This window comes from Sciurus vulgaris, assembly GCF_902686455.1.
Source record: "Sciurus vulgaris genome assembly, chromosome: 15".
NCBI lineage: Eukaryota > Metazoa > Chordata > Mammalia > Rodentia > Sciuridae > Sciurus > Sciurus vulgaris.
Window position 1 is genome coordinate 76,697,733 of NC_136476.1, and position 12,828 is coordinate 76,710,560.

Consider the following 12,828-nt stretch of genomic DNA (forward strand, 5'->3'; position numbering starts at 1 on the left):
TGCTGGAAGTGTCGCAGTTGCCAGTGATCGAGGGCCTCGGTGTGACGTCACGAAGAACTGTGCTCAGTTACACCTTCTGCCTGCCTATCCGCTTGGTGAGCAGGCGGAGTGGAACCCTCGCAGGATGCCCAGCAAGCGGAGCGGAGAGGATGAGGGCCGCTCTGCAGTCACACGACCTGGGAGATGGCCTCCCCGGCCCCGAGCCGGGCCTTCGGCAGCGGGAAGAGCGCCTGTGTGGAGCCGCCCGGGTTTGGGCCCGGGGGGAATTAGATCCTGGACCCCACGCAAGTCCGGAGGAGACTGAAGGCCCTGCCTCTGGAGGGCACGATGAGAATTCTCGAGAAGCTGGACGAAGGCGTGAGTAATACGAACGTGGGGCGCCTTTTTGGTATCGATGAGTGAACAGTACTCGTGATGGAGAAGAAGGAGAGGGCCATTTGGGCCGGCATGGAAAGTGTTTTGCCGGTCTGCTCCACGATTCCCGTGAGGTAGACTCCAAGAAGATGGAGACCTCGTTAACCTGTTGAGTGAAGGGGCAGAGCGTGGAAGGCGGCCTCGGACTGCAAAGGCCGTCTGCACCCAGGCCGGACGCATCTGTGTGGCATGTGGTGGTCAGGGCAGTTCAGACACGTTTCATGCCACCAAGGAATGGTCTGAGAAGTTTAAAAATAAATACCGTCTGCGAAATGCAAAGTTGATGGGGAAGGAAGAACCATTAAATGCTGAGTTGGCACCCAAGTATTCCAAGCGATTGGAGAGACCGATCAGAGATAAAAGCTATGTGCCTCAACAGGTCCTGAACCTAGTTTGGAAATGCATGCCTTCCCATACTTTTAAGGAAATAGATAATAATCTGGAAAGCTTAGAGAAAACAAGGACAGGATTTCCTTCATTATTTGTGTCAGTGTCTCAGGTGACAAAATGATGAACCTATTACTGCTTTACAAAGACCCTACTCCCACTTTTCTTTTGGAAAAAAGATTTTTTACAGTGCCTTCTGTTTTTGTGTATTGGTTTTTATAATTAGATTACCCATGAAAACTAAGGTGAGTTTAACAGGAAAAAAACAAAACAAAACCTTGAATTCAGAGTGTTGCCAATTGTGGAAAAAAAGTCCTAGTCACCTAGACTCATTATTTGCTCATTCTGATGTTGTTATTGTGTTTCTTCTCTTGGAAGGCACTAGCTTTCTCCAGCCCTTGAATCATGGTATAACTGAGGCATCTAAGAGGTATTACACCAAGCATATGTTTGACACCTTACTGACTGCATTGATCAAAGCTTACTTTAAAAGAAACATGACAACATTGCTATACCACTGAAGTAGTGAAGTGATTAATGATATAAAACCAGTCATTTTTAATAAGGCTTAGTGGAAACTTTGGAAGAACACTCTTTGAATGCTTATGCATGTTTCCCTAGAACTGATGAAGAAGTTGAAAAAAATCCAAGTCTGCAAAATGGATGGGTTGTAAATTCATCAATGTGAAGGAAAGTGAAATCAATGAATTACTAAAGTTTCAATCTTTGGGAATAACTTAGAATCTGTATCCATAGATGAGAAGGAAGACCACTCCCCAAAATTAGAGGTAAAGATAAATCTAAAGAAACTGCTGTCTTACACAAGGCCTCAAATTTCATTGATTCTGCAGTTGATATGGATCCTTTTCTGGGTTTAAAAAAGATTTCAGTAAATTGCTGTATGTCTATAAAGAGGTGCAAAAGAAACTTAAAGGAGTTGAAGGAAGAAATAATAAAGTGATAAGAATGGATGCAATATCTAAGGGAAGTTAGAAGTTGTAGGGGAAGTCTGAGTCTTGCTCAGAGTTAGCCTCAATCAATCCCACAGGGAGGAGGAGAAGGAAGGAGAAAAGGTATAGAATATAAAACTTCCTGAATAATGGCCTAGACTCTCAGGCAGTAGCACTAAGACTTGATATTAGCTGAAAAAACTCCAAAGCCATAATTGGAGTTATAAAATCTAACCTTGGAATCAAATTTGTAAAGAGTAGAGGTGTCAGAGTTGAAGGACAGAGATCCAGAGGTCACTTCTTCCAAATAACACTTCATCTTGTCCTCATTCCCTCGTTACCTCAACATCACCTTCATCACTACCATCATCTTTGTAACTACCAGCCACACATCTGTAACACTTAGTCATTCAACAGATATTGAGTGTGAATTCTATAAAGTCCTATTCTAAACTTAGGGGCATCAACTCAGGAAATGTCTGAGGAGTGGAGGTAAATGATCATTAACAGTACCCATTATTATGGATGTAATAGGTATGAAAGATCAGGGCCCGGGTTTATTTTAGAGGGCTTAAAATACAAAGGTTTTCTTAAGACCATACAGCCTCTAACCATATATTTTCTACTGATGTTAAATTTTTCAGTTACAAATAGGGGTCAGTGGTTGACATGAGACTGCTCTTGAAATGGTGATACAATCATATATTTTATAAAGCACTCCACCTTAATCTCTGTTAATCCTCACTCCAGACATGAAGGAAGTATTAGCCCTACCTTTACGGAAAATCTCCCTTCATACCCACTGAGGTTAAGTAACTTGCCTGAGTCTGCACAGCTAATGTAAAAAACAGCATTAGGACTACAAATGATTAACTACTTTGTCAGACATAAGTCTATCAGGCCTTTAAGAATTTGTAGTCCCAGGGGCAGCAGTTATGGCTCAGAGGTATCATGCTTGCCTAGCATGTGTGAGGCACTGGGTTCTATCCTCAGCATCATATGAAAATAAGATAAATAAAGGTATTAATGTTTAAAAAAAAAAAAAGAATTTAGTCCCAGTTGGACATAGTGGCACATACCTGCAATCCCAGCGGCTCAGGAAGCTGAGGTAGGAGTATCTCAAGTTCAAAGCCAGTCTCTGCAATTTAGCGAGAGCCTGTCTCAAAAAGAGCTGGGGATGTGGCTCAGTGGTTAAGCACCCCTGGGTTAAATTCCCAGTACTATAAAAAGAATTTGTAGTCTCAAAAAGTGAGAAAGATAGGTGACTAGGTGATTTAGAATAAACAGGGAAACTGAATTGCCAATCTGTGACAAGATTTAGTTGTTTTCCTTCCTGTTTGAAAATTTTTTGAATTGGTTTTCACCATTTCCTGGTTTGTTTAAGAAACTATTTAATATAATAGAATTCACCTGTTTAAGTGTACAGTTTGTTGAATTTTTTTCATGCCTGTGTAACTGCCACCAGAACAATCTAGATATAAAATAGTTCCCTTAACTTACAAAGTTTACCTGTGCACTAAATCTTTTCCCTTGGGTTCAGATTTGTCATCATTTTAAAACTGGGATATTTCACATTGAAAAACTGGATTTAAAAATTTGTAAACCCTGGCAGCAGTGGACTCCACATTACCAAGGGACAACACTCAGCCCTTGGCTTGCTGCTTTTATTTGCACCTTTCCATAATGTATGCTAAATACTTCAGTTTAAGCATGCGTGGTGTGTCTTAGAAGAGGACTGTGAGATTAACTCTAGGAAAGGTTGCCCAGGGCAGTTGGCCTGGAAAGAGGAACAAGTTCACTAGGGAGAGAAGTAGTGGACAAGGGTATTCTAAGCCAAGAAGAATTAGGGGAGATCCTGGAAGGAAGGAGCAATGTGGGGGCCACATTGTATGCTACCCTTGTTGTAGGTGACTTGAGGCTCTTTAGAGAGGTTTTTGTGTACGTGTTTTAGTGTTCCTATGCTGTGGTTTCTTTATCTGTATGTCTCTGTGGACTTCATGCCTTTTTGTTTGTTAGAATGGGAAGAGAAAATAGCATATAGTTTTGCAAGAATTGTAGGTCTGAGTATGGTGCTTAGGTTGTTTCCAGGGAGAGGCGCACCCAGTGAAAATAACCTCCCTTTCCCAGTTTCCTACAGCTCTTTGGCCAGCCTGGCTGGGGCGGGGTGGGGCGGGGCAGGCAGTGTGCGGGCCAGAGGCCGAGTGGGGAGAGGGCAGATAAGGCCTCAGTGCCCGCCCACCAGCCCGCACCCCCCCTGAGGCTGTAATTCACTGCCACTGCCTTGTGCTAAATTACCAGCGTCGCCATGGACAGGCTGAGATCACGGTGCCCTCTGCCAGGCTGCCCTCTGCCAGGCTGCCCGCGGCCGGCCGTCCTATGCTTTCTGGTGAGTGCCCCATGCAGTGCTGCGAACACCCCCATCCTCAAGCCTCCAGCCTGGGGACTGAAGGAGTTTGGAGGAGGAGAAGGCATATTTCTCCCCACTGTTCTTGGGGTTTTGAGCTGGGGGCACATAGGTAGGAGGTGAACTGTAAGGTCCTTGGAAGTACTACTCAGTGTTCGGAGGTTTCAGGGTGGTTCTCAAGGTTACCAGCACACCTTTACTTCTGTCTCCCGGGGACAGGTGACTGGGCTCTTTGATTGCTAGAGTGGGGGAGGGGAATGGGTGTCTGCTGGTAAATTCCCACTTCAGTGTTTCTTGATAAATTCTTTTCCTAGTGTGTGATAGATTCTAGTTTTCTGGGGACTGTGTTTTCTCATCTGATATATCTTAAATTGTTAATGTTGGAAGTGAGAATGTGCAAAGATCCTAGGAGAGGGTTAGAAGCCAAGGGTTCTAGCCCGCTCTCCTCTCACTTTTGGACTGATTGCTTTCATTTGCTGATCATTATTTCCTCATGTGTCAAAACTGGCACAAATCAGTGGCTCTTAACTTTTAGAGACTGTAAATGTCTTTGTATCTTTTTTTTTTTTTTTGAAAGTTCTGGATTTGTTCTCCAGGAAAATGTAAAGGTAAACTCAATATTGCATTGAATTTCAGGGTATTTACAGATTCCTCGGAAGTAGGTGGATTACAGGTTTAGTGCCACTGGCTTAGGTGATTAGTGAGGCCCCTTCTGCCTCGTCACAGGCGGTAAAGTCAACCATGACCTCTGAAAGACTATGTACATACTCTAGGATAAAAAACAAAGAAAGGCTGAATACAATAGGAAACTACTGAAAGTACATGAACTATTTCACAAGAATGTTAAATTAGATAAGATATATTATGAAAGACATAAATATGAAAAAGTGTATAAAATAGTAAAGGGCATAAATATGAAGTCTTTATAATAAAAAGACTTTTCTTTAAAATTTATGGTGAATCTTTTTCAATTATGGTAACTTTCTGTTGGGGAATGTTGTGGTGTATTTTCCACTAGTTTCACATTCATACATTGTTACTTTAAAAAACATTATAGTCAGGCTGGGGAGATAGCTCAGCTGGTAGAGTGCTTGCCTCCAAAGCATCAAGGCCCTGAGTTCGATCCCCAGTACTGCCAAAAAAAAGAATTATAGTCCACTTTTGGGACCAAACTGGCCTTTCTTGCTTCTGATATTTAGCTCATGTGGCATATACTCTGTTCCTGGGGTGGTAATGTGGTAGGAATACCGGAAGGAATGTCCAATGGGAGAGGCATAGAAACAACTCTGTATTTCAGTGTATTCTGTGAATGGTGCAACAGAAGGAGGTTTAGCAGCAGCCTTGTCTCCACCCACTAGATGACAGTGACATCTCTTCCCTAGTCAACAGTCAAAATTGTCTCTACACATTGCCATATGTACCCAGAAGGGCAAAATCTCCCCAAGTTGAGAAGCACTAGACAAAATGAAGCTTCCCTGACCCCCTGTATCCATTCATAGTCATGTTTATTGCAATACATAAAATTCAGACTGGAAGTCGGGGATCTTGGAGGCAAGACTTGGTCTGTCACTGAGTTTCTATATGTTCTGCCTTGGTTTTCTTATTTGTTGAATTAAGGTTGTCTTGGGTAATACCTGAGGGCCCATCCACCTCTTGGTATTTATGTATTTATTTTTTGCAGTACTGGGTATCACCCAGGAGCACTTTGACTGGGAACTACATCCCCAGTCTTTTTTTTGAGACCTGGTCTCCGTAAGTGGCCCATGCTGGCCTTAATCTTGCAGTCCTCCTGCCTCAGACTCCCCAAAGACTGGAATGACAGACGTGTGCCACCATGCCCCACTGAATGCTCCTTTTCTTTAGAGTGGTGCTGGAAACTTCCTTAGAGTCATGTAGCCAGATACCGTACAGTGTTCTGAAAGCACTGCTCACAGTGGGTGACCCAGAAGCCTTGCTTACTTCACAAGGCTATTCATTATTAGCAACAGCATTTCACTTGTGTGCTACCAATGCACTAGTGTACAAGTATTTATTGAGAAGCTGCTGTCTGCCAGGGACTGTGGTGGGGAGAGTGGTGAACTGAACACAGCCCCTCTTTATTGAGTCAGTGATTATACATTGCTTTTCCTATCTTGTTTAAACCCCTCGAAACTCTTGAATTAGGCAGCATAAGTGTCATAGTCTCCAGTTTTTAGATGAGGATTATAAAAGGGAGAGGAAGAAACTTGTCAGAGGCCATAGGCAGCTGTCAGTACTGGCACTGGCATTTAAATCCCACCCTCTAGTGCTTCTGTTTTTCTCCCTATGGTCAAATTGAATTGTCAAAACAGAAATAACAGTAAAAACGTCCTTGAAAAGCCTGGTTCTTTTTTTCTTGCATGGTCTCTGGTTTGGTTCAAAGAGCTAATACAGTGTGTTGGACTGAAGGCATGGTGGAGATAGTGGGAGGGGATGAAAAACCCAACCCAAACAGTCCTGAGGTCAAAGTGAAGCTAAAGATACAAAAACCCTACTCAGGCCCTGCCAACCAGTAGAAGCCAGGACCCAGGCGACAATGTAAAACGAGGGGGAGGACAAAGGTTGGTTTGAGCAAGGCCAGAACCTTGGCCTGGGAGGCAGGAGAAGCAGCTCTTGTTTAGCCTTGCTGAGTCCCCGCCTGCCTCCTTGCAAGTTGCCTCTGTCCCTGTTAATAGCTTTGTTACATCCACCAAGCAGAGAATACTGGAATGGAAGGGATCTCCAGTTCTTTTTATTCATCCCAGTTTTTGATGTTTTTAAAATAAAAAGAAAAATTATATCTTGAATGCCTTTTCCTTTCACATAGTCAGTGCCACCTTAGCTCAGGATCTTAACGACTTTTCTTACGTCACTACAATGGCTATGTAGGCTGCCTTCTGGTCACTCCCCATTCCCAGCCCTTTTGTAACACTACTTGGTTTGGCCATATTATTATTGTACTTCTTAAAAAACTCTAAAAGCAAACCCCCAACTCTGTGACCCTTTTCTTTATAATTGTAGCCAGCCTCACTTCCTCCTGATCTACTCATACCCACGTGCCAGTCCTGTACAGACTGGTATTTCATCTGCCCCCTTGTACCTCTTGAGTTTGTACATATTATTTGCTTAGAGCACCCTCTTATTATCCTTCTTAGTAGTTCAGATCCAACTCAGACGACATCTTCCCTTCATTCCTACCTCATACCTTCTCTTCAAAGCTTTTTCCTGCTCCTGCAGCAGAGCCTTCCTCTTGGTCCTCCAGGTAGCACAGGTTACATTGTTTCAGAATTGATCTGTTGTCAAGCCTACTTTTTGCAGTAGATTGTACCAGAGCCCTTGGTGCATACACAGGTGAATGCAGGTGAAATCACTCCTTAAAAAACTCTCGATAGGGGCTGGGGAGATAGCTCAGTAGATAGAGTGCTTGCCTCTCAAGCACAAGGCCCTGATGTTCGATCCCCAGCACCGCAAAAAAAAAAAAACAAAAAACGATAGATTTAAGAGTTTATCATTCATAACAATCCCTCAGGATGATGGCAGTTCAATGGATGCCAGTTAGCATCACCAGCTGTAGCAGTTTTGTACAATAAAAAAGGATTTGAAGTCATCTGGACCTGAGTTCAAATCCTGGCTTCATCAATTAAAGCTATACGATTTTGAAAAAGTTTTTTTGAATTGTGAGCCTCCATTTTTTTTCTCATCTAAAAAATGTAGAGGAAAATATGAAAACTTTGTTTAAACCTTAAAAACTCAATGCACATCTCAGAGGTAATTTTGTAGATAGGGTAAAGGGGTGAAAAAAATATCAGCCTTGGTTACTGTCTGCTTGAGCTGGAAGTCATTGACCTGTGCTTTTCTTTTCCACCATGTAGATCCTGGCAGCTTCTTTTCTGGTGTACCCCATGCTCAGGACCCTTAGCCTACAGCTTCACTCAGCCATCACCGGCAGCTATATCTCTGGCACTCACTCCATCGTCTTTGTCAACTGTCCCAATGAGCAAATTGCCAGAGACATTGCCAGGTATAGTGCAGGGGCTATCATGCTGCTTCAGAGACTTGGGAAGCTCTAAGAAGCTCCAGGGGGGCCGCTCGGGGCCCTTCTCTCGCTTCTCACTAACCTGCCTGTCCAGTGATGAACTCTACTGTTGTCTGCTTGGGGTGATACAAGAAGTGTGGCCAAATGATCCCCTGAATGATCTTGCTGCAGGGCCTGAAAATGTCAAGTGGTTATGAGGGCATAAAAGGGGTATGAGGTGAGGCCCAGAGAGATAGGTGGTTTGCTGAAGGTGTTAAGGTAAGAGGAATATGGAACCCTGCAGGTTTGCAATTTAAGTCTCCAAATTGCTGACCCATCTCTCTTCTTAAGTAAGAAGGAGGCCATTCCAAGCACTGGGCAGTATTCTAGAAGCAGCTGTGATATACTAGAAAGAGCACTGGACTTGGAACTAGGCTGGGGTTTGAGTGTTGACTACGCCATTTACTATGTGTGTGATCTTGACCGCTTTGTCTCTTTTTCCTCTTCCTCCTTTTCCTCTTGTTTTTTGTCAGTGCTGGGGATAAACCCAGGGCCTTGAGCATGCTGTACAGCTGGGTCACATCTGCTTCCCTTCTTGAGGCATCAATTTTCTGAATTATAAAGTGGCATTATGCCAACTCATAGGGTTGTTGTGAGGATTAAATGAGATGAAATATAAACAGTGCATACCCTAGTAAATATAGTAGATGCTCAGAAAATGTTTGTCTTATCTGAATTTCCCCCCTTCTGTCTATAGATATAGGTTGAAGAGAGTTAGTGAGGCTGGAAAGTAATGGGTGTGACTCTGTGCTCCTTTTCTTCTTGCTTTACAACTCAGCTGTCTTGAAGTTAATAGTAGACTAAAACTAGTTTAGCATCAAAATAACAGTCAAGTGCCTATAGGTAGCTGGTGGTACTCGCCTGTAATCCCAGTGGCTTGAGAAGCTGAGGCAGGAGGATCATGAGTTCAAAGCCAGCCTCAGCAACTTAGTGAGGCCCTAGAGCCTGTCTCTAAGTAAAATGCTAAAAGGACTGGGGATGTGGCTCAGTGGTTAAGTGCCCCTGAATTCAATGATAGATGGCAACCCTGGTGCCTCCTAGGCATGGGGAAGAAAGGGCAATGGAATTGTGTTGACCTGAGAAGCATATTTCATGCCTCAAGGGAGCAGCTGCTGCTCAGCTCTGGCTTAGCTAAATGTGACCCGCAGGCGCAGTGTTGGAAGATTCACTTTCTTCTCTTTGCTAGAAGCTAGATAATCTGTATTGTTTACGGGTGAAATATTCTGATATTAAATATCGGTAACAAAGTCAAGATTTTTAAAAATTCCATGAGGACCAACATGTATCTAGTCTGTGAGTCACTAACCTGTGTGACCTCTGTAGTTTTTAGGTGCTCTGGCAGCTCTGCACTTCTCCCTTCTGCGTCCTAGTTCCTGAGCACCCCTTGTGTGACTCTCTGCTGGTCCCGAGTGTTCGTATGTCTGTTATAAATTAAATTCAGCCAGCCTGCCCCCTCCTCTTTTTCTTAATACTCTAGGGACTTTTTGTATAAAAACCCTCCATAGTTCTATAATCTTTTACCTAAAGACAGGTTCCTGTGATTAGTTGCTAAGGAGTTCAGATTCAAAAAAAATGGGAAAGGGCTTCTGAGGCAATGTGATTGTCTTTCATGGGTGTGTAATTTACTCCTTGCGTTTGCTTGACACCTGGAGAATCACTAAAATGTAGTCTTTCAGTGGGTGATTGAGTGAACAAGGCTCAGAGCAGTTGCTTGAACAAGTTTGTGTGATGGGTCTTCTTACAGTTGGTAATTTTCCAAGGGAGTGCCAGTGGTGATAATGTCACGTGAATATGGAGCCTTAAATAGAATACTCTTCAGCTTGGAACTCAAGGAAAAAGAAAGGAGGTCAGTTCTCTTGGTAACAGCTGAGGGAAGGAGGAATCAGTGAGCAGGGCACAGATAAGGTTTGTTTGGCTTGGTCTAAGCACTTCAGAGAACAGAGATGAGGCTCCCTTGGTTTTCTTAAAAAAAACAAAACAAAAAAAAAAAAACAGAGAGAAAGAAAAGAAAAAAGAAAGATAGATGAGGGCTGGGATTGTGGGATTGTGGCTCAGTGGTTAGAGTGCTTGCCTGGCATGTGGGAGGGACTGGGTTCTGTCCTTAGCACCACATAAAATATGAATAAATAAAATAAAGTAAAAAAAAAAAAAAGTGAAAAGATACTATATTTGCCAAAACAAATACTGAATATCATGCTTTTTTCTTTTTGCTTTCGCTTGGAGTCATTTTAGTTTGGCGTGGTCACATGGGTATCTATAGTCAGAAGCACTTAGTATCAGCTAGATGTATCTCTGATGGTTAAAGATAGAGGTACCATAATAAAAGGTATTGGGAATATTAGAGGTTGAAAACCACTGTCCAGACCTATTGTGTAGCAGGTCAGATTATGAGGAAGAAGTGCCTATTTCTTATTTCTGGACAGAAAGACTTAAGGTCACATAGCCATCTTACAGCAAGACTGGAAATGGAACTCAGATCTTTTTTAGGTCCAATGTTAATTACTTCCCATACCCCAGCAGACTGGGCCTCTCCTTAAAACTGCTTTCCCATAGCTGTTTTCTTACTTCTCACCCAGAAAAGGACTTAGAAACAGCTCTGTCTTCAGAGTCTGTATGCATGGTGTTTATGGAATGTGCCGAAGGGAAGAGATGAAATGATATCTGAGTCTATTTTCTGTGCTATAACTGAATACCATGGGTTGAGTCCTTTATAAACAAAAAAGATTTATCTAAATTATGGTTCTGGAGGCTAGGAACTCCAAGAGCATGGTGCTGGCATCCAGTGAGGGCCTACTTCCTGCCTTATAATATGGCACATGGTGATACAGAGCAAGCATGCTAGGTCGGTCTCTCTTTTCTTATAATGCCCTCATGGTGCTGCCATCCTCATGACCTCATGTAATCCTAATTACCTTAAAGCCCCACCTCCAAATCCACTAACATGATTTAGGGGACCACTCAAACCATAACTTCTGCCTCTAGCCCCCAATATTCATGTCCTCACATGCAAAATACAATCTTCTTATCCCAATTGTAACTGGTTCCAGAAACAGTACAAAAGTCCAAAGTGCATTTTCTCATCTGAATCATGTTCAGGTGAGACTGAAAGCGTGCCAAAGGCACACTTACTCTAGGGTGACCTGAGAAATCAAAGAAGGTACATACTTCTAAAGCACAGTGGTGAAAAGGCATAGGACCAACATTCCCATTCCAAACAGAAGAGACAGGAAGAAGTAAGGAGTCACCAGTTCCATGTAAGTCCAAAACCGAACAGATGAATAGCATTAAATCTGAAGGCTCTAGAATTATCTTCCTTGAGTGATTGTTCCCCTTCCTGGATATACTGGGACAGGGGGTAGACCCCTGAGGCCACGGGCAGCCCAGCCTCTACCTCAGCCCAGCCTCAGCTCACTTGGGTAAACTGATGACTCCATACTTGAATCTCTGTGGCTCTATTAGACATTGCCCTTGTGGATCCTGCAGCCGCTTCAGCCCCACATTCCTACTCTGCTAATCAGTTCTCAAAGGCCCCACCCACACATACTATTAACAGGATAAAATTTCCAACACATGAATTCTAGGGACCAAACTGAAGCAGGGGAGGGATGTCCTAAATGATAATCTACTTTGACTCAGATTTCCAGGATAATTCCCAAGAACCCCTGTCCCCATCCTTTCTCTTTCAACCCTGGGACTTACCCCAGTGACTGCTACCTTTTCTCTTTGCTTTAGGGCCATACTGGCTAAGAAACTGGCTGCCTCCGTGAACATCTTGCCCAAGACATCATCACTGTGAGTTTTGCTGTGACCAGAGAAGGGGAAGTGGGAGTGTTAGGGTCAGGTCCTGGCTGGTGGAAAGAGCACTAAACTAATGGGAATTACCAAAGAATAACTCAAGGGCATTAATTTAGTCAATAGTTCACAGTTGACTTGTATTCAGAGGAGGTCAATCAGGTAGTTTGTCTCATCTAAGGAAAGCAAAAATGTGCTGTTTATAGAGAAAGAAGGAAAAAGTGATGTCACTCTGTTATTACTCACATCATCTATAGTAATGGCTCCCAAATTTGGCTGTAATTTTGATTCCTGAACTTCAGCCTAGATCTGTTCAGTTGGTCTTTGAGGCGGGGGCCCAGGTCTTTGAATCTTTGAATCTTACTAGGGAGGTAGCTCAGCAGTAGAGCACTTACTAGCATGTGCAAGACCCTGGGTTCAATCCCAAGCATCAAAAAAAAAAAAAAAAAAAAGTTGTATGGGTGATTCATTATTCATCCATTCTGGAAATGAGTGTTTTCTAACTAGAATAAAATATCAGCCTAGCAGTCTCATATTTACCAAAGCTGTGACAGAGCAGGGCCCATGGCCTAGGTCATCTTAGATTTGCCCTGGTCAATACTCATCTCAGGCTAAATCTCTCCCTTTTCCCATGATGCTATTCTTATACTACTGTCCTCCTCTCCCTCCTCCAGTTGAACTCAGGCATGCTCAATCACTGAGCCACATCCCCAGCCCTTTTAAAAATTTTATTTAGAGACAGGGTCTTGCTGAGTTGCTTAGGGCCTCACTAAGTTGTTGAGGCTGGTTTTGAACTCAGAATCCTGCCT

The 12,828-nt window shown here is 43.1% G+C and overlaps 1 protein-coding gene across 6 annotated transcripts in view; it reads left to right on the forward strand.

Annotated features, from left to right (window-relative positions):
- Positions 1 to 32: 32 nt before the first annotated feature.
- The window catches only part of LOC306645231 (protein CutA homolog), a 44,032-nt gene continuing 31,236 nt past the window's right edge, over positions 33 to 12,828 (forward strand). For 2 of the 6 annotated variants that reach the window (XR_013759575.1, XM_079112727.1), the window contains exons 1-3: positions 1,611 to 4,137; positions 8,025 to 8,173; positions 11,960 to 12,019. Coding sequence is in view for 1 of the 6 variants with exons in the window: in XM_079112727.1 (XP_078968853.1) it covers positions 4,057 to 4,137; positions 8,025 to 8,173; positions 11,960 to 12,019 (290 nt within the window). In the remaining 5 variants the exon portion in view is untranslated. Of the gene's footprint in view, positions 1,590 to 1,609; positions 4,138 to 7,641; positions 8,174 to 11,959; positions 12,020 to 12,828 lie in introns of those variants that run through there. The other 4 variants (XR_013759572.1, XR_013759573.1, XR_013759574.1 and 1 more) reach the window with 4 other exon arrangements.